The 23,377-nt window shown below is 45.3% G+C and overlaps 1 protein-coding gene across 3 annotated transcripts; it reads left to right on the top strand.

Annotated features, from left to right (window-relative positions):
• The first annotated feature begins 3,061 nt into the window (after nt 1-3,061).
• IGSF1 (immunoglobulin superfamily member 1) lies at nt 3,062-16,258 on the top strand. 3 transcript variants are annotated; one of them, XM_057718682.1, is made up of 18 exons: nt 3,062-3,135; nt 3,691-4,016; nt 4,375-4,662; nt 6,565-6,849; nt 7,075-7,368; nt 7,822-8,100; nt 8,437-8,557; nt 10,448-10,518; nt 10,600-10,647; nt 11,029-11,319; nt 11,619-11,897; nt 12,512-12,799; nt 13,553-13,840; nt 14,018-14,305; nt 14,499-14,786; nt 14,908-15,186; nt 15,585-15,708; nt 15,854-16,258. In XM_057718682.1, exons 1-18 carry the CDS (start codon nt 3,062-3,064, stop codon nt 15,987-15,989), a joined length of 4,047 nt encoding a protein of 1,348 aa, XP_057574665.1. In that variant the 3' UTR covers nt 15,990-16,258. The 3 variants fall into 3 exon arrangements, with proteins under 3 accessions (XP_057574665.1, XP_057574664.1, XP_057574666.1); XM_057718681.1 differs by having other exon boundaries at nt 10,615-10,647; XM_057718683.1 differs by having other exon boundaries at nt 3,062-3,131; nt 3,732-4,016; nt 10,615-10,647.
• Nucleotides 16,259-23,377: the final 7,119 nt, after the last annotated feature.

The raw sequence follows: 23,377 nt of genomic DNA on the forward strand, positions 1-23,377 counted from the left end.
ATTTTGAAGGCTGTCCAAGTTACTTAACCCTCTCTGAGCTTCAGTTTCCTCATCTGTAAAACTGAGGGAGGTAACACATCTTATAGGGATGCTATGAAGATTTGAAATAATAGATGCTCAGGGTTCAGAGGCACATAGTAGGCACATAATCCCTGGTGGCAGTATTTATGCTTAAGTGGGGTATTAAATGGGCATAGGAAGATCTGAGATCCCTTTAAAGGCCTTGGGGAGCTGGAGAGGAGGGATCTACAGCTTTGGCAGGCTTCAGAGCTGGCCCTCTCCCCTCCAGAATACAATGACCCAATGAAACTCTGAGCGACAGGCGAGGGGGCAGGGGCCTGAATTTGGCTCCAGCAACCTCTGCAGGGAATCGGGAGAGCGGCGGGAGCTGGGAGGGGAGTGGAAATCCTGGTCGTCAAAGGACTGCAGGTGTCAGGGAGTTAGTGTAGGTGGGCTCCCAGAGCCTGGCGGAGGGAGGAGGGGAGCTTGGAGAGGCCGAGCAGGCGGGGGAGAGATGGAGGCGGGGCCCTGAGCCTGAGAGGCTGTCCTTAGACTGCTCTTCTCGTGCCTGGCAGTTTGCTGCATCTGGAGGAGCTCACTGGAGAATCTCCAGCAGCGGAGCGGGCCTTCAACTACCGTAAGTACCTGCAAATGAGCGCATAGTCCAGTGGCTGAAGATTAAATACTGCCCATCAGATCCTAAACAAAACCCAGAAATAATCTCCCTGATGTAATTAATTGCTGTAAATCTAAATGCTCCCAAGTCTTTGCCCCCACCGCCTTCATCCCTCCCTTTCTCCTTCCCTCCCCGGATCCCAGCCATGCTTTGCTGAGAATCTCTGGGCACTGTAGATACCTTCCCTTTTCCTTCTCAGTCTTCCCTTCTGGCCTTTAGCGGAGCATGTACCCGGCACTCCGCTGGGCCCAACCCCTTTGATTCCTGGAACCCTCAAAGCTATGCAGGGGGGCAAGCCATTAGACATTTCGGGTTTGTCACCCTCAAAAGCACTGCGGCGTTGCCTAAGGGTGTGTAAAGCGCTTGGGGTGGAGTAGAAGGGGAGGGTGAAAAGGCTAGACTGCCGAAGTTGGGGGTTGGTGTGTGTGGGCGGAGGGGGGGTGTGAAAGGCCCAAAATGGGCGTGGCCAATTAACCTGAAGCCTGCAGCTCCTTCCAATGTTCCCTGGACAGAAGGTTCATCATTTTGGCTGGATATAAATGGTAGGGTTTCCTTAGTAGGTTGGGGAGGGGTTAGCCATGCTGAGAAGCCCACCTTGCCTTATTCCCCTCAAGCCCCCAGGAAGCGAAACCCTGGTTTAGGGGTCCAAGTGGTGATGCTGAAATCTCAAATGGCATTCCTGGGCAGAATCCCAGGTTGAACCTTTCCCTTGGCAGTGAAACCTGAGTTCCCCCCAATAAATTCTGGTCCAAAGCCTCAGGGGATCAAAGAAACAGGGTGGCACCCAAACCTGGGCTTGGGCCTAGACCTGACCCTGAGAGGAGTAGGGGCAAGAGTCTGTAGGAGCTGAAGTGGAAAGAGCATCTTTAGGTTCCTATACCAGATTAATGCCCCCTTTGGGAAGAAAAATAGCCATTTTTAATGAAATGTTCACTATGTGCCTGGAACTGTACATGTATTATCTAAGATTCAACACAGCAGCAAGGCTAGGTAGATATTATTCCCCACCTTTATAGATAAGAAAAGTCCAAAGAGGGTAATTTGAACATCCTTCAACACAAAGTAAGAAATGCAAAGGGAAACTGAGCTTCCTTGGATCTCTGATGGTCCACCTACTTCCTACAGCCCAGATGTTTGAATCTTCCCCTTTTATCCTGCTCTTTCATCCCTCCTAATGTTATCACTGGAACAAATTAGAGCCTTCCATATCAGGGTCAGTTTGGAGAAACAAAATCACCGCTTTCTGTTCTGGGAGCTGTCTTTACCCCACTCTGTTGAAAGAGACTTAAACAGCTGGGGTCAGCCAGAACCTCAGGCTTTGAGTAGAGAGTTGGTAGAGGAGAGTTAGCCTGAGTCTGTGTGACAGGCATACTCCTTCCCTTGGCAAAAGGATACTCTGGGTTCTGGGGATAGGGCAGGAGAGGCAGAAAAGCAATAAGGGGTCTACTTATGGACATTTAAGGCCTGTGGTCAATGGTGATATTCAAGAAAATGAGAAGGCCTCCCTGAACTCACATATCTTTGCCATATTCCCTGAAATTCAAACAATTCTTTTTTTTTCCTTGGGGGCAATGAACAAAAATGCTTATACATTATGGGGAGCCAATAAATCATTTACATCTTACATCAGTTAGCTCAAACAGTTTGATTTCCCAACACCTACTCAAGATGGAGGTTTTGAGCTTTTGGGGGCTAAGAAATAAGAATGAAAGTTATATTAGATTTGAAGCATTCTAAAGAAGGGGAGGCCTGGATGGGATGAGATGGTAGGGGTGAGGGAGGGTGAGAAAGGGGACAAGGGCTTCCTCTAAAAATTTAAATACTGGTTTTAGAGCATAAGCATTGGAGTTAAACATGGGTTTGAATTTTGGCTTTGATATTTAATGTCTTTTGACTTTGGTCAAATTATATATCCTGTCTAAACCTCAGTTTCCTAGCCAGCAAAATAGGGATGGTAGGAACACTTCCTTTGCTAGGTTGTTGGAGGACTCAGACAAATATATATCTATATGAGTAAAAGATCTGAAAAGGTGACTCTCTACACTTCTCATCTCCCTCATGCCACGGGGCTTCTGCTGGCTTGGATTAGGTCACCCTCTGGGCCTCTGAGATCCCATGGACAAATGGACATTTCAATAAACCTGACATGGTAGATACCAGCAAAGACCTTGGGTGTGAGAAGGGGGAAGTGGGGAAAAGGGACAAAGAGAAGTAGCCGGTAAACCTACATGCATGTGAGGGAGTGGAAGGTAGGGTTGTCAGGTGCAATTTAGTGATCCAAACTAAACTTTCAGGATCAGGGTCAGTCCCCTGAGTAAAAATACTTCTGCTTTTAGATCTCACTACCTGCTGAGGGGCAAAACCCTTCAAGACTTCAGAGGCTCCATGACCCTGGACAGGCCAGGGGAAGCGGCCACCATGCTGCGGACATTCACCCTCTTACTCTTTTGCATTTGTGAGTACAAGGAAGCAGTGGTGGAGATGACCCTGTCATAGGTACCCCTATGAGTGGGCACCTTGGGGAGGGAATGGATAATATTGAGGTTTGAGGGTGGGTGGGGGCAATGAGGGGCTCCCATTTACCATAATCTCTCTCTTCAAGTCTGAGTCTGGGTATGACACCAATGGGTAAGTGAGTCCTGCCACCTCAAGTACCTTCCTTCCTGGAGGCTGCAAGACAATGATCTGCTTCCATGGCCCTGGGCATAACTGTCTCGAGATCCCAAAGGCAATTTCCAGATTGAGCTGGTTGGGAATCAGTACCCCTCACTTCATGGCTTGGTTTCCCACAAAGTAGTAAAGAACTTTGTCTCAGATGGAAAGGAAGCAAGATTTGCACTTTATTCACCAACTCACTTAAATTCCTTAAACAAATATCCTGGGGACTCTATCCCACCCCCCATAAAAGCATGCACTTCTGTCCCCAAGGGAAGACAAGAGAAGGAATCTGGATTGGGGCTAATTTTAAGGGACACTGTGTGTGGGGGGGGTGGGGCATGTTATGGGAGGAAGAGGGTTGGACTGCTGACATCTTTGTTATCTTTGGGAATGACAGCAATGATGCAATCTCAACCGGAGCTGTGGATAGAGACCAACTACCCCCAGGCCCCTTGGGAGAATGTCACACTTTGGTGCAAAAGCCCCTCTCGGATTTCAAGCAAGTTCCTGTTGCTGAAGGATAAGACACAGATGACCTGGATCCGCCCTTCCCACAAGACCTTCCAAGTTTCATTCCCCATTGGTGCCCTTACTCAGTCCAATACAGGTCTCTACAGGTGCTGCTACTGGAAGGAGACAGGCTGGTCAGAGCCTAGTAAAGTTTTAGAGTTGGAGGCACCAGGTAAGAAGACAGAGATAGATAATCAAGAATAAACTCCAACTCCTGGGACTCAAACTTGCCTTCCCAGAGCAGGGTTTGTTTAATTCATTCGTTTGCCTCAAATGCATGCATGTATAATGCAGGCATTCCACAGTTAGTAAATGAGTGCCTAGTCTCTATAGGCAATGCAGAGTGAGGACACAGACTCTGGAACAGATCTAGAGGCAAGTTCTCAACATAGGGGATACCCTAGATGGGGAAAGAAAAGGTGACAAAGAAGGATCATACAGGGAAGACTCATTTAAGTGGAGCTCTCTGTTGCTCCCTGAGCAGCACTATCCTTGCTCTACTTGAATTCCAGTTCATTCTCTCCTTCCAGGCCAGCTGCCCAAGCCCATCTTCTGGATCCAGGCTGAGACCTCCCCTCTTCCTGGATGTAATGTTAACATACGCTGCCATGGCTGGCTGCAGGATTTGGTATTCATGCTGTTCAAAGAGGGATATGCAGAACCCGTGGACTACCAAGTCCCAACCGGGACAGTGGCCATATTCTCCATTGCCAACATGACACCTGAGAGTGAAGGGGTTTACATCTGCCGCACTCATATCCAGATGCTCCCTACCCTGTGGTCAGAGCCCAGCAACCCCCTGAAGCTGATTGTGGCAGGTGGGTGTGGCTATGGCTGCTGGGGTTTGATGATCGTTGTCCCTGGGATCATGGTTGGATGAGCCAGGGTCTCTGATATTACTTTCCTTGCCCAGTTCTCTGCAAAACCCATGAGCTAGAGTCATTTGACATTTTACTGAGATGCAAATTAGAATTACACATGCTATGAGGCAGATGTCTGGGAGCCAATCACTTGGCTAGTGAGTGAGTCCAGCCAAATGTCCAGAAGCTTCAGCTCATCACAGCTTTGTTGTTCTCTATTTGATGAAAGTCATGCAGTCATTTGTTCATTTGGCTAATATTTATTGAGCACTTAATATGTGCCAGGCACTGCCACTGCAGTCTTATAAACTGATTTTTTTAATTTAAATGCATTTTTATTCTGTTTGTGATTTTTATTTTTAAGTGTGGAAAATAGAATGAATTGCTCGTGCTGGTGGTAAAAAATAAACAAAAAAAAATGACAAAGTGATAGTTCATATTTTAGAAATGGCTTTATAAATTAATTTAGCCCTGTATATACAGATCCAGTAAGGCAGTACCAAGCTTTAAATACAGTAGGAGGCTCCCCAAAATGTCCAAATGCTAGACACATACCCCACCCCCAACTCCCTCACCTCATAGCCCAGATACTTCTAGACAGAATTGGCCACATTTGCTTTAGTTCCCTCAACAAGTTAAATAGGCTTAGGGAAAGCTGTTGTGCTACAGAAAGTACCCTGGACTTAGAATTAGTAATCCTAGTTTCTAGTTCCACCTCTGACACTGCCTCCCTGTGTGATGTTGAGCAAGTTATTTCACCTCTGTGCTTTGGTTTCCCCCACTCTAAAATGGAATAACAGTATCTATCCAATCTAATGTATGATGCCTCTCTGTGCCTCAGTTTCCTCATTTGCAAAATTGGTATAATATTAATGCCTACCTCACAGGGTTGTTGTGAGGATTTGCCTAAATATAATATATGTACAGTGCCTGGCATATAAGTTCTCAATAAATGGTAGATATTAATTTTATTAGTATAGCTTTTTATTGAGGATCAAAGAACAAAAGCCTGTCTGTTTGAACTGCGTGTTATGGATGTTTGTTGTACGAATGTAGATGCCACTAATACACACTTCTGCAGTTACCTGTTTGCCAGTGTCCCCCACCAGGCCATGAGCTTTTGGCTAACAGGCACTGTGTCTGTATTCTTTACTTGTATATTCTTAGACCTACAGGATGCCTGACACACCCTAAATGCTTACTGAGCATATGATAGAGCTGATGCTTTCAATAACAGGTGGGTGGGCCTACCTCAGATTGGGGTGGGTAAGAAGGAGTGGTTTGGGAATGAGGTTTGCCTTCTATTTTGTAGTTTAATCTCTTTGGAGGAACAATAATGGAAATGAGGGTGTGGCCCCAGTAACAGAGGTTTCCTTGTATTGCAGACTTACTGGCCAATCCCTCCTTATTGGTTTCTTTCAATCTCCTGTGGGAAATAGGGTCCTCTGTGAACTTAATGTCTTCAAAAGCCATCCTTTAATGCTGCAGTAGCATTCATGATTTATGAAGATGGAATCAAATTCATTTTCAGAAGTTTGACTTCTTCGGTGGTTTGAAGAACTACATTTGGCATTTCAGGGACCTAAATATACAGGGAATTACAAATGTAGATATCCACTGAGACACACCCCTACACATAGTTAGGGCTAAGTAGAGCTGATAGAGTCTGGTGAGATGGAAGGGACAGAAGTGAACTTACCCTTGATTACCTCCTAGAAGAGGCAGAGATTCAAGGAAGGGAGAGGCAGCAGAGAGTAAACTTCAGCTACCACTTCCTGTGTAAGGAAACTAGGAAAATAAACCAGAATATAATAAGGAAAAATCATCCTACCTCTAACTCAGGGTCTCTTCACTTTCTAGGACTCTATCCCAAACCAACTCTGACAGCCTATCCTGGGCCCATCATGGCACCGGGAGAAAGCCTGAATCTCAGGTGCCAAGGGCCAATCTATGGAATGACCTTTGCTTTAATAAGGCTTGAAGACTTGGAGAAGTCCTTTTACCACAAGAAGCCAATAAAAAATGAGGCATATTTCTTCTTCCGGGCTTTGAAAATCCATGATGCTGGACATTACCTCTGTTTTTACTATGATGGGTCATACAGGGGTTCACTCCTTAGTGATATCCTGAAAATCTGGGTAACCGGTAAGAGAGGGGGATATTATGGGACCTATGTTAGGGGCTAAGAGTGTACAACTCACTCTGGGCCCGCTGGAACCAGGGCTAGTGGTGGGGGAAGGAGCAGAATTTCTATAAGTGGGCTTGGGATGGGATTTGCCAAGGGTGGACTGGAGGAAGAGGAAAAGAACCCTAAGTAGTAGGAGGGGTAAGTCAGACTGTTAGCCTTTTATATTTTGGGTCTCATCCTAGACATTTTCCCCAAGACCTGGCTACTTGCTCAGCCCAGTCCTGTGGTCCAAATGGGTCGGAATGTGAGCCTGTGGTGTCGAGGGCCAGTGGATGGAGTAGCGCTTGCACTCTATAAGAAAGGAGAAGACAAACCACTTCAGCTCTTGGATACTACCAGCATCAATGATGACAAGTCATTCTTCCTCAACAATGTGACTTATAGTGATGCTGGCATCTATAGCTGCCACTATCTCCTCTCCTGGAAGACCTCCATCAGGATGACATCACACAACACTGTGGAGCTTGTGGTTGTAGGCAAGTGTTAACAACTATTGTTTGTTTTTATCATCATTACAGTGTTATAAGAAGGAACTAGTGGCGCTATGCCCTCTTGGATTTATGACCCAAAGAAAAACACACTAGGAGTGTGGTGTAGAGTTTTCTCCAAAAACTTTAGGTACCTTCTCTCCCAGGATTGTTACTCAAGCCCTACATCTCGGCATGGACAAGTCCCATTGTGACTCCTATAAAAGTTATTTTCCCTAAGACCAGGGGAAACTTAGAGGTATGGGTCTTTCTGATTGAAGATAGGAATCTAGGAATCTTTAGAGAATCAAGGAATGGGCCAAGTAGTTGTGATGCACAGTCAAATTTTGAAGCCACTGATCTAGTGGAAGTAGAAAGAAAGTGAAGACCATTAAGGAGCTGAGAAATATTTGTTGAGGGAGGAGGCATTTGTTCTAACTCTGATCTCTGGATTGGTTGCAGATAAGCCCCCCAAACCCTTCCTGTCAGCCTGGCCCAGCACCGTGTTCAAGCTAGGAAAGGCCATCACCTTTCAGTGCCGAGTACCTCATCCAGCACTTGAATTTTGTCTGGAATGGGAAGAAAGAGCAATATCCCCAAAATTCTCAGTGGATGGAGACTTCATCATCAGTAATGTTGAAGGGAAAGGCACAGGGACATACAGTTGCAGCTATCGCATAGAGGCACATCCTAACATCTGGTCATATCGCAGTGAGCCTCTGAAGCTGATGGGGCCAGCAGGTGAGAGGAAAACTCTTCATATGGATGTGCCCTCCACAGCTTTGGCCATGATACCCCTTGGATCCCAGAGCAGTACCCATAAAGATATGGAAAGGGTAATCAGGGTCTTGTAAGTCAGGGACCTTGGGTTTGGGCATCCTTCCTCTAGGGTGGTCTCATAATCATTCAAAGACAGTGAGCAGGATACTTTCAAGGGTCCCATTCTTCATGAAAAAGAAGGCCACTTTTGTCTCAACTTCCCTTCACCTGCAGTAACGAGATCCCCTCCCCCCATGAATGTATTCATCTGTCTCTGTCCCCATCAAGGTCCCCTCTTCTGGTCTTCTCTGGCCGCAGGCTTTCATACCTGGAATTACATTCTGAATGAAGCTGTCAGGTTGTCCCTAATCATGCAGCTTGTTGCCCTGCTGTTGGTAGTGCTGTGGATAAGGTGGAAGTGTCGGAGACTCAGAATCAGGTAACTGTCTTGTGCCAACCCCCTGTTCCTCAATCTAGCTGAGTTCAGGCCCCCCAGAGATTCAGGAAAGGGTCATACTCCAGTTGAGACAGGCCACAGGGGCACACCCTTTGTAGCTTCCACCTTGTGGGCTTAAGATATGACTTTCTCATTCTAGCCATTTCTCTTTCACCTCACAGAGGGGTCAGCCCCTAAGCCAGAGGGTGGAGAAATGCATATTTCTCATAGGCTGGAGAAGTAATCAGAATCTCATTCACTGATCCCCCCAGGAGAGTGCCCAAATCTCCCTCCCAAGCCACCCTGCCTCTCAGAGATGATTGATGTCTTCCACATTAACTTCGTCTGAACGTTTTTTGTAAGAAGCCACGCTGTCCTGTCTCCCAGGATGTTATCCAGCTCCCATCCCAAATTTTCACCCTTACCCCTAGCTCTAAAGGGCTAGCAAGCCTTGTAGTCCATCCTAGCTGCTATGGAAGCCAGTCTCTCTGCCACTCTGGCCCCCAACCACTGTTCAGAGCGTTCTGAAAATACAGCCTTAACCTGGGTGGGCATCTGATGAGGGAATGGATTGGGCCAGAGAATCAGACTGCTTCCTCTGACCCATAAAATGTCAAGCCAAACAAGTTCTCCTGCCATTTACTTTTATCCTTTTGTGTTCTCTGGGTCATCCTCTTCTTTCCCTGATCCCTATGGCCTTGTGCTCAGGCTATTCTGCCTGAAAATGAGAAGAGACATGACAGCTCCTAGCTTGGTGGGGGCCTCTGCTCCTGAATGCCTTGCTTACTTTCCCCCACACTGTGATCCTGGTTGTACCTCTCCCCTACCATGATCATAGGCCTTTGTGTGCCTGGGAGTATTCAATACACAATGGATGATGACTATGATTGTGTGTGTCTGTATTTTCCACTGGGATCTGAGGGATAGACTGTTTCGGTAATGAGAAAGGAACCACCTAAACTTTCTGCAAAACCACTACCCTTTGAGCTTTCAAAAAATGTCAATGGGGGTCAAGTTCTAGTTCTTCACAGAACTTATCCTGAGTTCCACATATTGGAGTAATCTTCAAGCCAGGGGTTAAAAAAATGTAGCTTCAAGTGCCCCCACCTCAGCCCAGGACCACTGCATCAAAGGATGAGTTCAGAAACCAGATTTCAGAGAATGCAGCTTGAAAAGCATGTTTTCCTGACCAGGAAGGAAGGTCAGTGTTTTCTAAGTAAAAATTGTCAAATGAATTTTGGCTTAATATAATCTAATTCTACAGCACCCATAACCTAAACCTGCTGCACATTTCTAGTCATAATCTGGGTGGGGGTAGAGAGATCCCACTCTCTGACAAGCTTAGCTCAGCACTGACAATCCTCTGGTAATTCACTGCTGCTGCCTAGGCAACCCTTCCATAACAAAGGCAGGTGAGGCAGGTCCGTTGGAGGACCAATACTGCCATAATAAAAACTGCTTCCAAACTTAAACTTGATGACTGAGAAACACCCAAGATTTCTCCCTCCACCCCCACACCCACCACCCAGAACTGCTGATCACACTGAGCTCCAGGGGTTCTGAGAGCTGGCGTTGCAAAGGCATTTTCACATTTGACATCTCAATTCCAGCAACAGCCTAATCAGGGGCCTTGGGGAGCTGACATTTGATATAGTCTGGGGAGGGGGGAGGGGGTGGGGGGCACGTGGGTCATGAAAGAGCAAGAGGTTTGTAGGTGGTGAGGCCCTCAAAAAGAAAAGTCATCGATGTCAGAAAAGATTATATCCCATTATCCTGGCCATATCCAATCCCTATTGGGTGGTGAGTAAGCCAATGACATAAATTGCCGCCCCCTTCTCTCCGCCCTCCCCTTAATCCCAGCAACTCCTCTCATCTCTTTTCTGGTCTTGCTAGAGAAGCCTGGTTGCTGGGAACAGCTCAAGGGGTCACCATGCTCTTCATACTCACAGCTCTTCTCTGCTGTGGTGAGTAAAAGGGGGTGGGGAAGGGGCCTGGGCAGAAGGCCGGGGTGAAGTCCCGTGGGGGAGGGGGTAAAACCCTGGCAGCAATTTCTTTTGCAGGACTGTGCAATGGGGTATTGACAGAAGAGACTGGTGAGTTTTTCCTGCTCCATACTGGGACATTCCTCCCTGGAGATCCGAAATAACTACAGAGTGTCAGTGTCAGTGGCCAGGGAGTGACTGGTTGGGAGGGAAGGACGGCCAGGAAGGGGCACTTGCTAAAGCTGCTGGCAAAATTCAGCCTCCAACTCTGCTTTTCTGCCTGCAAAATTTCCCCCAAGCTTCTGCATTTTTCTGAGGCTCAGCTGAGACATCAGCTTCCCTTTTCCCCAGCACCTGTGGAGGGAAGGAAAGAGTTTGATTGGGGTTGAAAGGGGAGGTGGGCAGTGTGATCTGGGGAGGGGGTTCAAGGGCAAAGAAAGGCGGGAGGGTGAAGGTGAGGGGGGATGGCTTCATTAACTCTGCTGTTTCTAGAAATAATCATGCCAACCCCTAAGCCTGAGCTGTGGGCAGAGACCAACTTCCCTCTGGCCCCGTGGAAGAACTTAACCCTCTGGTGCAGAAGCCCTTCTGGCTCAACTAAGGAGTTTGTGTTGCTGAAGGACGGGACTGGGTGGATTGCAACTCGCCCGGCCTCGGAGAGGGTCCGGGCTGCCTTCCCCCTTGGAGCCCTGACCCAGAGCCACACCGGGAGTTACCACTGCCATTCATGGGAGGAGATGGCTGTGTCAGAGCCCAGTGAGGCACTTGAGCTGGTAGGGACAGGTAAGAAAAGGCAGAGGGTCCTCCCAGAGTGATCCCCATTGCCCTTGGGACACCAGCACTGTTCCTAGAGGTGGGGGAATGCTCAGAGACTCAGAGGCCAAGGGGCTTCTGCTGCCTGTAGGAGAGGAGAGGCACTGAAATGGGGGGAGGTGTGGGGAACAGAGTTAAGAGAAGACTGACAGGAAGAGGCAAAGGCCAGTCCAGGATGGATTTCTATTTTGCTGACAAAGTGACTCCGAGTGTCGCATCTGGACACCTCCAAACTTCAGACTCCTTGTCCTCCCTGCTTTGTTTTCCAGACATCCTCCCCAAACCTGTCATTTCTGCTTCCCCCCCAATTCGGGGCCAGGAACTGCAAATCCGGTGCAAAGGATGGCTGGCAGGCATGGGGTTTGCTCTGTATAAGAAGGGAGTGCAGGAACCTGTCCAGCAACTTGGTGCTGTTGGGAGAGAAGCCTTCTTTACAATCCAAAGAATGGAGGATAAAGACGAAGGCAATTATAGCTGCCGCACTCACACTGAAAAACGCCCCTTCAAGTGGTCTGAGCCCAGTGAGCCCCTGGAGCTTGTGATAAAAGGTAGAGCTGAAAGGGGTGTGTGAGACAGGAGGGGGGGAGCAAAGCTCTGGGTCAGACACCCTTCTCCCCACAGTAAACTTTGCTGCTGGTCCTAGGAGCCTGTGTCCAATCTTAGAGCCAAGCAGGCGTGGCGCTGGGAGTGCCAGGGCCTCTGGCTGCACGATATTAATAGCCATATCGTTATTAATAGCTGGGGTTTGTGGAGGGTGATTTAATTTTTCTAATTATTTTCATATCAATTATCTCATTTAGCTATAGAGCAAATATTCAAAGGGGGTGGATCAGGTACCATTTCCCCTTCTTGTCCAAACGGGCAAACTGAGGCTCAGGGAATCAGCAGAGCCCCAATGACAATTCACTCTTTTAGCTAGCTTCCATTGCTTGTTCTGCTGACAGTGAGGATTCGGCTGGAGGAAGTGAAGGGTCGGGTGAGGTGTCCCTGTGAAAAGTCCATGTGCAAAGTGGTTTTGCCTTGATTTTTAAATGCACCTTCTTCTGAATGAAATAGTATAGGAAACAAAGCAGGTTCCTAGAACAATAATTGCTATATTAGCTATCTTTCTTTATTTCCTCCTAATTTGGTTTTGTGTTGTGTTTGGTTTTTTGCCTTCTAGAAATGTACCCCAAACCCTTCTTCAAGACATGGGCCAGTCCTGTGGTCACTCCTGGTGCCCGAGTGACTTTCAATTGCTCCACCCCCCACCAGCACATGAGCTTTATTCTGTACAAAGATGGAAATAAAATAGCTTCCAGTGACAGGTCTTGGGCGAGTCCAGGAGCCAGTGCAGCCCACTTTCTGATCATTTCAGTGGGCATTGGTGATGGAGGGAATTACAGCTGCCGCTATTATGACTTTGCTATCTGGTCTGAGCCCAGTGACCTTGTGGAGCTCGTGGTGACAGGTAAGGAGTGGGGAAATGCAGGTGGAGGTGGTACTGACCCTGGGACAGTGGGTGGGAGGGCTGTGAGTGGGAGAGGAAGAGGTGCTCTTTGTAAAAGTCAGCGAGAGTGTGCTTAGGACAGTGGTAAACAGTCCATGTAGGGCAGCTGCTTATATTATCACAAATACAGGAAGATGAGAAAAAGAGAAGAGGGAGGAAAATAATTCACTTCTGGGGAAAGAAATGAGGCAGATAGGGGTGTTTCACGTGTTGCCCTATTTCTGAAATCTTTTTGTGGCTTGGCCTTGAGCTTTAGGCCCAATATCCACTTTTTCTTTAGCTGGGCTGTCAGAGATTGGTGGGCTGGATGGCCCTCAGAGAAAGGGCGAAGACCTTGAAATGTCAACTGCATATTATGCAGCCATTACAAATGATAGTTTTCAAAGACTGTTTTAACGTCATAGGAAAATGTTTACAATACAAAGCGAAAAATATTAAACTACACAATTGTGCATACAGTAGGCCTAATTATGCAAATAGTTATAGCTACAATGACATGAGCATTTACCAAAAATAAATGAGAAATAAGTACATAAAAGTGTATAAAGAATGATTTTCTTTGAGTGGTAGAACTGTATTTTCTTCATTAGGTTTTTTTCTATATTTTCTAATTTTCTACAATAAACAATATTGTTTCTTACAGTAACACTAAAACAGCAATGTTCAGAATGCCGGGGACTGGCTTCTCTCATGTTGTGGTCTCTTTAATTTCAGAATTCTACCCCAAACCCACTCTCTTGGCACAGCCAGGTCCTGTGGTGTTTCCTGGGAAGAATGTGACCCTGCGCTGCCAAGGGGCTTTCCAGGGCATGAGGTTTGCCCTCTTGCAGGAGGGAACCCAGGTTCCCTTACAGTTCCAGAGTGTCTCGGGGAACTCGGCTGACTTCCTCCTCCACACTGTTGGAGCAGAGAACTCCGGGAACTACAGCTGTGTCTACTATGAGACCACTATGTCAAACAGGGGATCATATCTCAGCAAACCTCTTATGATCTGGGTGACTGGTAAGGACAGACAAGACACGGAACTGGGACAGAGACAACTGGAGTAGGGGTTCGGGAGGGTGATCCCTCTTGGAAGGCTAGGCTAGGCTAGTCTGGAAGGAGAAAGATAAAGAGTTAATTTGCATACTAGTGATAAGTTTGCATACTCACCACCTTCCATCTTTGGTCTCTTCTTAGACACATTCCCCAAGCCATGGTTGTTTGCTGAGCCCAGTTCTGTGGTTTCTGTGGGGCAGAATGTTACTCTCTGGTGCCAAGGGCCAGTTCGTGGAGTAGGGTACATTCTGCACAAAGAAATAGAAGCCACTTCAGTGCAGCTCTGGGGATCCACCAGTAATGATGGGGCATTCCCCATCACCAATATATCTGGTGCTAGCATAGGTCGTTACAGCTGCTGCTACTACCCTGAATGGACCAGCCCTATCAAGATACAGCCTAGCAACACCCTGGAACTCATAGTCACAGGTAAGGGGAAGATGTTCTGGAGTGGGCAGGGGAGTATAGAAAAGAAAGAATAGGCTGGCAGGTGGTTTACGGGAAATGGTTTTCCAAGAGCACAAGGAGAGGCAAGCAATAGTCTCTCCTCTTTATTGGGACTCCAGCAGTGATGCCCTGGATAGTGGCCACCTCTCTATGACCAAGAGTTAATTTCTTCCAGGTTTGCTCCCCAAACCCAGCCTATTAGCTCAGCCTGGTCCCATGGTGGCCCCTGGAGAAAACATGACTCTTCAATGTCAAGGGGAACTGCCAGACTCAACATTTGTCCTATTGAAGAAGGGTACTCAAGAGCCCTTAAAGCAACAGAGGCCAAGTGGGTACAGGGCTGACTTCTGGATGCCAGCAGTGAGCATTGAAGATTCTGGGATGTATAGCTGTGTTTATTATTTGGATTCTGCTCCCTTTGCAGCTTCTAATCACAGTGACTCCCTGGAGATCTGGGTGACTGGTAAGGTCTTGGAGATTTCAGTAAGAGTCTAGATTTTGTAGTTTTTTTTTTTATTATAGCCCTAAGGGGTAAAGGGCTGGGTTCAAGGGCTCTTCTAACTCTGTGTCCTGGTTGGTTGCAGATAAGCCCCCTAAACCCTCCCTGTCAGCCTGGCCTGGCACTGTGTTCAAGGTAGGAAAGGATATCACCCTTCAGTGCAGAGGACCCCTTCCAGGTGTGGAATTTGTCCTGGAACATGATGGAGAAGAAGCACCTCAGCAGTTCTCAGAGGATGGAGACTTTGTGATCAACAACATAGAAGGAAAGGGCATTGGAAACTATAGCTGTAGCTACCGTCTTCAGGCCTACCCTGATATCTGGTCAGAGCCTAGTGATCCCCTGGAGCTGGTGGGGGCAGCAGGTGAGATGATAATCCCTCCATGGTTCTGGCATGACATACCTGGGATCCCAGAGAAAGTCTCCTTGGAGACAGGCCAGATATGGAGGGGGAGGGGTTTGGAGTCAGAGACCTCAAGTGTGGTCATTTTTCTTTCTCCTAGGCATGGTAAGGAGGTGGAACCTCAGATTCACTCAAAGATAGTGAGAAGGATACTTTCAAGGCCTCTTCCACCACCCCCTAAAAGTAGGGCTACTTCTGCCTCAGCATAAGCACTGCCTCTGACCACCCCATCTGCAGTCTCAACACATCGTTCCCAAGTGAACCCTGGAGGAAGCCAGATGAGGGGGCAACAAGAGATCAAGGGGAACATACATGCACTAATCTCTATGGCCTTGGTTTCTGCTCTTCTATCATCTCAGGGCCTGCTGCTCAGGAGTGCACTGTGGGGAACATAGTCCGAAGTACCCTGATCGTGGTGGTGGTTGTAGCTTTAGGGGTGGTGCTAGCCATAGAGTGGAAGAAGTGGCCTCGACTCCGAACCAGGTAATTGTCTCATGTCAACCTCCTTCTGTGAACCCAGGGCTTTAATGGTCCGAATACTCCTCTAGCATCTGACTCCCACAATGCAACCTGTTTTCAGATTGATGGCTCTGGATCCTCCCTTAGTCATGTCTTTTTCTCTACACAGGGGCTCAGAGACAGATGGAAGAGACCAGACCATAGCCCTGGAAGAGTGTAATCAAGAAGAAGACCCAGGCACCAACACCAACTCTCCCTCATCAATTTCTCAGGGAACCTCAGTGGAACTGCCAGTCCCAATATAATAACCTCCTCCTTTACAAGAGCTTTCCTCTCCTCTTTTTTATCCTCGGACACCTGCAAATCTGACTGATTTCCCTGGGAGTCCACCCCATCTACTGTTCCTTGGCCACTAATCACCAGAGATGGGTCAAGGGGATTTTAGGAGTTGAGAGCTCTACCAGGGTGAGAAGTTTCCTGAAGAGAGATTCCCCACCCCCATAACGTCTCACTGTACTGATTTACTGGTGCATGAAATTCTATTAAAAAATGTATTCTTCTGAATAAAGAGAGTATTCACTATTTAACTGCAAAAACTACGGGAGTGGTTTTCCATTTGTTTGTTGTCCACTTAACACTTAGCAAACATGGTGTATTAGAGCTGACCTCTATGGCACAATAAGAGAGCATAGGGCTGCTAGTACAGAGAAAGGAGCTCAAGGATAGGTTTGGGAGGAGGGAAGGCTCCAAAATGTCCAGTTTGGTTTGGGACATGGTAACTGGACAGAATGTCCTATCATCCTTCCATTTCATTATGGAGTGAATGGATGGATGAATGAATGAATGAATGGCAATATTCTCTCTGAGTTGAGCCTGAGGAGGGCAAACACTGAAGTTACATACCTTCCACTTTGTTACTTCTAGGTCTGTAGTAAACCTGCTTTCTTTTAAAAATTTATTTGTTTAGTTATTTATTTTATTGGCTGTGTTGGGTCTTCGTTGCTGCACATGGGTTTTCTCTAGTTGTGGAGAGCGGGGGCTACTCTCCGTTGCGTTGTGGTGCGTGGGCTCCTCATTGTGGTGGCCGCTCTTGTTGCAGAGCATGGGCTTTAGGCACGCAGGCTTCAGTAGTTGCAGCACATGGGCTCAATAGTTGTGGCTCACGGGCTCTAGAGCGCAGGCTCAATAGTTGTGGTGCATAGGCTTAATTGCTCCACGGCATGTGGTATCTTCCTGGGGCAGGGATTGAACCCATGTCCCCTGCATTGGCAGGCAGATTCTCAATCACTGCACCACATAGGAAGTCCCTGTAGTACACCTGCTTTCAAATGTTAGGATTAGTCCACTGCAGAACTTTGAAATTGGTAAAGTGTGCTTTGTGGCCCTTACCTAACAACTACAGGTGTACATTAATTCACTCTTAAGTGTGAAAGATTGATAAAAGCTGAATACTCTACCCCTCCCTATAGAAAGCCCTGCTTTCTCTGGTGGTGGGCTCTCAAGGACTGAGTAAGCAGGTAAGGTTGTTGGTTTAGAGCAGAGGACCTCCCAGTGTTTTGTCCCAGTGTTCCTTCCTAGGACTGCAAACTGAGGCTGGCTTGCATTCCGAGCCCCTGATCATTCTCCTTGGATCAGCATGCAACTTGCTGCATGGGTGAGAATCCAGTACACATTAGGAAGGTTGGATTGGGGAAGGAGCCTTACCTAATTTCTTAAACCTGTTCAAGACCTCAGAAGAATTGACCTACAGGTCCTGGAGGAGGTCATGACCCCTTCAAATCTGACCCTAAGTCCCTTACCTCCCAACACTGTTTAATTCTAAGCTATCACTGTTCAATACAGCAATGTACAAGGGTGCTGCACACAGTAAGTTATTTATCCCTGGTTACGATAAACTTTAGAAAGCAACTCCCATATTCTTACATCAGGAAGCTTATTTAACCAGCAACTTAATGAAAAAAGATGCATCACATTTCCCTTTATCCTGACAGAATGAAATACTCTGAGTACTATAGACTAATTTGTATTAAGCTCTTTGGAATGTAGAAGTACAAAGTCTCACTCTGATTTCCATTTGATGAGATTCTACTAGTCGCTTATACTAATTTCTTATAGTGTTTCTAAAAATTGCATTTCAAAAGTGCTTTTACATTTGAATTTAGCAAAACCTAATTGTTGCTTTCTGTTGAACACCACTCACTGCCTTCAAACTCTCCATCCCTATCTCTCAATCAAACTGTATATTTTGAACACTGGAGGGAGGCCCGTTTTTGGTCCTTGGTTTTAGGATAGAAGTCCTTTGATCAGGTCTGATTTTGTTTCCCCATCATTGGATATTCCAATGTGTATTGTCAAGGCTAGTGGTAGGGCTGTGCATGTTAGCAAGTGATCACTTGATTGCTTTAGCTGTTCACCAAGGGAAAGAGAGATGGGAAGAAAAGAGCATAGGGCCAATGAGTGAAATTTACAGAAGCCTCTGAGTTAAAAAAAAAAAAGGCAGGATGAAGATGAAGGAAAAATGACAGAAAAAGACTCATGTGCAATCCAGACATTGAACCTGGGGTCTCCTGTATCAAAAAGTGTGAAACAGATGGGTGATGCCTTAGAAGGCCAGGACAGGGAGGGTGGGAGGGAGTCGCGGGAGGGAGGGGATATGGGGATATATGTATAAATACAGCTGATTCACTTTGGTGTACCTCAAAACAAAATGTGTGAAACAGAGATACCCATGCAATCAAAGAAAATTTTGATAAACCTTTCAATGAGAAACAAATAGTGAGAAATATTGGGACACTAGACTCTTAGTTGGTTTTCTAAAAGCATTCACAGATACCATTCTTTCACTTTAGAGAACAAGTTCTACATGATTTAGAAGGGAAAAAAATAGTTAATTGTGAAATACTTAAAGAGTGGCTTTGAGGTTTAACTTTCCTACTCACTGTCAGAGCTATTTCAATGAATTAAATATCTATTTATAATGCAGAAGTCGTCACAAACTATATCAATGAATTAAATATCTATTTATAATGCAGAAGTCGTCACAAACTATCTCAACAAATTAAATATCTATTTATAATGCAAACGTAGCTTGTTGCTGACAGTGCTCCACATGGTATGTTTTTTTCAACCTGGTTGCCATGGGAATCTGTCCCTTTACCCCTGGCTGGCCTCTAATCAGCACAGCATCAGGTAATTTCTGGGAAATGGAATCTCACTTAGGGTGGAATGGACCTTTGAGAGGAGAATTTGTCTCTGGGACTCCAGAAACAAAGGCCAAAAACCCTCTCCTCAGTTCTAAAAAACAAAAGTAAATTACCCTCTATCTGTGGGCCACATATTTGTCCTCAACATCTTAGAGCTACAAGATTGTCAAGGTGATGTGGCCCAATCTCCAACCCAGTACAGAATTTCATTTATAGCAAAGCTGACAGGTAGGTGCACAGCCTCTTTCTGTACACCTCCAGTGATGGGGAGCTCACCACTCCATGATACAACCTGAGAATTTCAGATTGCTTGATAGATCTCATATCTGCCTATGTGTATTCCCTTCACACTCATTGGCTCTAGCTCTGACCCAAGTTGCAACCTACATGAAATCTACTTCTTACACATAAGAGTCTTACAATATTTGGAAGATATGAGTAGTCTTCCTTGCGTCCAGAATATCTCACTCAGTGTTGCTTCCAGGGTTTGGCCAACTTTCATTTGCAAATGTATCTCTATGTAGTTAACTCTCAATTATCCAGGTTTTGGAGAGGGCAGAGTTCATGCCTATCTGATTCCTGCCAGATTTAACCAGAACAGCTCTTTTATATATTTTATATACCCATTAATTATGTAGAATAATTATATAAAATATTAAACAATGATAAAAGATGTGATGAAAAATAAAGCAGAGGAAAGAGATACAGAAGAGTGTGTTTTGTGGGGAGATTGTTGCAATTTAAAAAGGGTGACTAAGAATACCTCACTGAGAAGGTAACATTTGACTTATGACTAAAGGATATGAAGGAATAAGCCATGCAGATAACTAGGCAAAGTGGGCTCTGGTCAGAGAGATCAGGATCACAAGAGCCCTGAGACAAGAGAATGGCTGGCTGGTTTGAGAAACTGTGACTAGGCTATAGTGGCTGGATCAGTGTAAGCAAGGGGGAAAGTAGGAGATAAGGTCAAAGAGGTAACGGGAGCCAGGGCAAGCAGGACCTCTGTAGATCTTTATAAGGACTTTGACTTACTTACACTCTGGATGAACTAGGAAGCCACTGGAGTGACATGATTAGACTTACATTTAAATAGGACCATCCTGTCTTCAGTGCAGAGAATAGACTGAGTGGCCAGAGTGGAAGCAGAGATATCTACAAGGAGGCTACTACAATAATGAGGCAATAGATGGTAGGTTAAGTCAGCACAGTAGCAGACAGGTGATGAGAAATGGTTGGATTATTGATATAATCCGAGGAAACAGCCAACAGGATTTGCTGGCAGGTTGAATGTGGGATGTGTTCTATAAACATTCTCATTAGAAGAAAAAACTGTTCCAAATATCACCTTAGTGCTTCCTTCCCTGGGTAATTTTAATCTCATCCTCAAGAAAGGATTTTCCAATGCCTCCTAATCCAGGTCACCACTGCTGGGCAGTTTGTCAGTGAGTCTGTCATTGTCTATCCAGAAATGTAAGCAAAATGAAGTCTTACATGTCTAAAGTGATCTGACCGGCACAGCGTACAGAGCACAGTGAAATGATCATTTTCCAGGATCTCAACTTCCCATTTCTTTTAATAATATCTAAAATTACATTAGTCCTTGGACAGCCAGATCACCCTGTTGGCTCATAGGAAACTTGTGGTCAGCTAAAACCCACAGTTCTTTCTCACACGAGCTCTTGCCAATTCAATCCTTTCTTGTCCTTCACTTATACAAGTGATGCGTTATTCTGCAACTGAGTTTTAAACTCAGATTTAAGATTTGGCATTTATCCCTGTTAGGTTTCATTGTATAGGCCCCAGCTTACAGAAGTCATGTATTATCACTTAGTGAGCCCACATACATATACCACACAAACAGATACTATCGCATTTACTCCTAACAACAATCCTGTGTGGCCTCATGCTATTAATATCCTCATTTTACACATGAGGAAACAGAGACTCAGAGAGGTTAGGGAACATGCCCAAGGCCACCCAGCTCATAGCCAAGGTCAGAGCTAGAATTAGAATCCAATTTTTCCTGACTCCAAAGCCAGATTTTTCCGTACTAAACCTTGGTTACCACAGTATCTGGAACATAGGAGGTATACAATAAATATTTACTAAATTGTCCACCTTTGCACCCCACATTTTCATTTATTTTGTTGAACCAACACTCATTCACTTGGGATTTGTTAGGCTATGTTATAAAGCTTTACATTTATTAAGCATCTTAATCTTTATAATACACATATGAGGTAGGTACTATCATTATTCACATTTCTTACAAAGAAAGAAACAGCGCCATAGAGATTAAGCAAACCGCCTAGGTGACATAGCCAGCAAGTGTCAGAGACAGGATTTGGACCCAGGCAGTCTGGCTCCAGAGTTTGTGTTTATAACCACTAAGCTATGCTGTCGCAGGCTATTTTGAGATCCTGACCTCGTACTCTCAAGGGAAGGAGGTGCTTTGGTCTAATTTGTTGTCCACTGCCCAGTGCTAAACCTGTAGCCCTCCTGTTGAAATCTACTTCATCTTCCCCTCCTCCCCCTTCTTTTCCATTTCCTTTCCTTATCAATGGAAGCTGGCCTCTAGGCTTATTAAAAAGGAAGACTTGTTCATGGTCCCAAACATAGTCTTGATCTCTCCCCTTCCCTCTCAGAACTCCATGCTACTGCTACAGACCAACACTTTCAACTTCCCTCCCTAAAGAGGCAGCCAATGTGATGAACTGGTCACCATGTTGGGGAAATACCTGAAAAGGAAACTACATGGTTGGTGGTGGCAGATCAATAGAGGCCTGGAGAAGAAAGATGTTCCCTCAGCCCACTCCCCATCCCCAACAATAGGCCCTAGGCCAGACCATCATATCAGACTGTATGTTAAATTAACTCTACAGGATCCTGACGAGAGTCATGTTTTAAACTGGGTGTGGTAAGGGTGTGCAGAGAAATTCAAGCCATTCACGTTAGTTACTAGCCTATAAAGGATGACTTTTGTGAGGAAATCCCTTCTTATTTCAGAAGGCCATCTTTGGTACCATATGCTAAAGACCCAAGGATGATCTATATGACATCATAAGGTGGCAGAATGTACAGGGGCTAGAATTAATTTTGAGCTTGAGATAAATCCCATAAAGGGTGGCACGTCATAAGAAACTTCAAAACTAGCCAAAGCTCCCTTATTTTGCAAGATCATTACTCAAGCAGTTGTTCCATTTTAACCCCAGCAGTCAATTTTGAGAATTCATCAAATGATGTCCCAAAGTTGAACTTGATCATATGCATCTGGACACAGTGAAAGAATGAATCCTAGACTTCAAAAATCATAGAATTTGAAGGGCCATCCGAGGTGATACAATGCACACACTTTCTATAACATGCTGAACAAGAGGCTGACCAAACCTTCTAGAGGAGGGGTGCAGGGGGTTTGGGGCCCAGAGGAAACTTAATACCTATAACAAATAGTTGTGAAGAAATTCTTTTAATTTTCTGAGGACTGCCTCCCTCCAATTTTCATACCCATTGATCCACAGAAAATGTGTAACACAAAATCCTTCCTTAAGTCTTTGCTTTTACAAGTACAACATCCCCATTTTCTTCAAATACAGAAACTTGAATAAAACAACACCTTAGAAATGCTCTGACCAACTTTAGATAGAAAGAAACTATCACCACCAGTGTGGTGGACTGTATATTTTCATTAATATACCCTTCAGATCTCAATAGCATATTGAGCAATCATAAAACACTGTGGGCTTATACTAAGTTTGAAGCTAATGGAAACCCCTATGCCTTTTATAGAAGTACTTCTAAGCCTTGCCTTCACTCTGAATTTACGTAGTTAATTTTAGAGCTGAAATATACAGCTTCATATTTGTCACAACTACATTAGAGTAAGAGTTTTTTTATGTTCAGCTTCACAACTATTTTTCCCCTTGGAAAATTGCTGAATCTACTACCAACTGTAAAATAGTCAGTGGGAAGTTGTTGTATAACAAAGGGAGTCCCACTCGAGGATGGAAGATGCCTTAGAGGACTGGGGCCGGGAGGGTGGGGGGGACTTGAAGGGGAGGAGTCAAGGAAGGGAGGGAATACGGGGATATGTGTATAAAAACAGATGATTGAACTTGGTGTACCCCCCAAAAAATAATAAAAATAAATAAATAAATAAATAAATAAATTTAAAAAAAAAGAAAATTGCTGAATCTTTCAACCTCAGTTTTCATATCTGTAAAATGGAGATAATCGCTATTCTAATTTTGCAGGTTTGTGCTAAAGATCAAATGAAATAATATACTTGAAAGTACTCTATAATATAGAAAAGTATTGTATCAATATAAGGCCTGAGGCTGAGAACAATGAGGATTTTTATTTTCTGTTGTACAATGTACACAGATATCTCTACAAGCTTTGTTTTAATCCCAAATTTAGTCAATGTCTCACCTTTATCCAAGTGTTGGAAAGCACTTGTCTTTCTGGGTTTACGATAATTAAATGCATACATT

The sequence above is a fragment of the Hippopotamus amphibius genome, chromosome X (genome assembly GCF_030028045.1).
Source record: "Hippopotamus amphibius kiboko isolate mHipAmp2 chromosome X, mHipAmp2.hap2, whole genome shotgun sequence".
NCBI lineage: Eukaryota > Metazoa > Chordata > Mammalia > Artiodactyla > Hippopotamidae > Hippopotamus > Hippopotamus amphibius.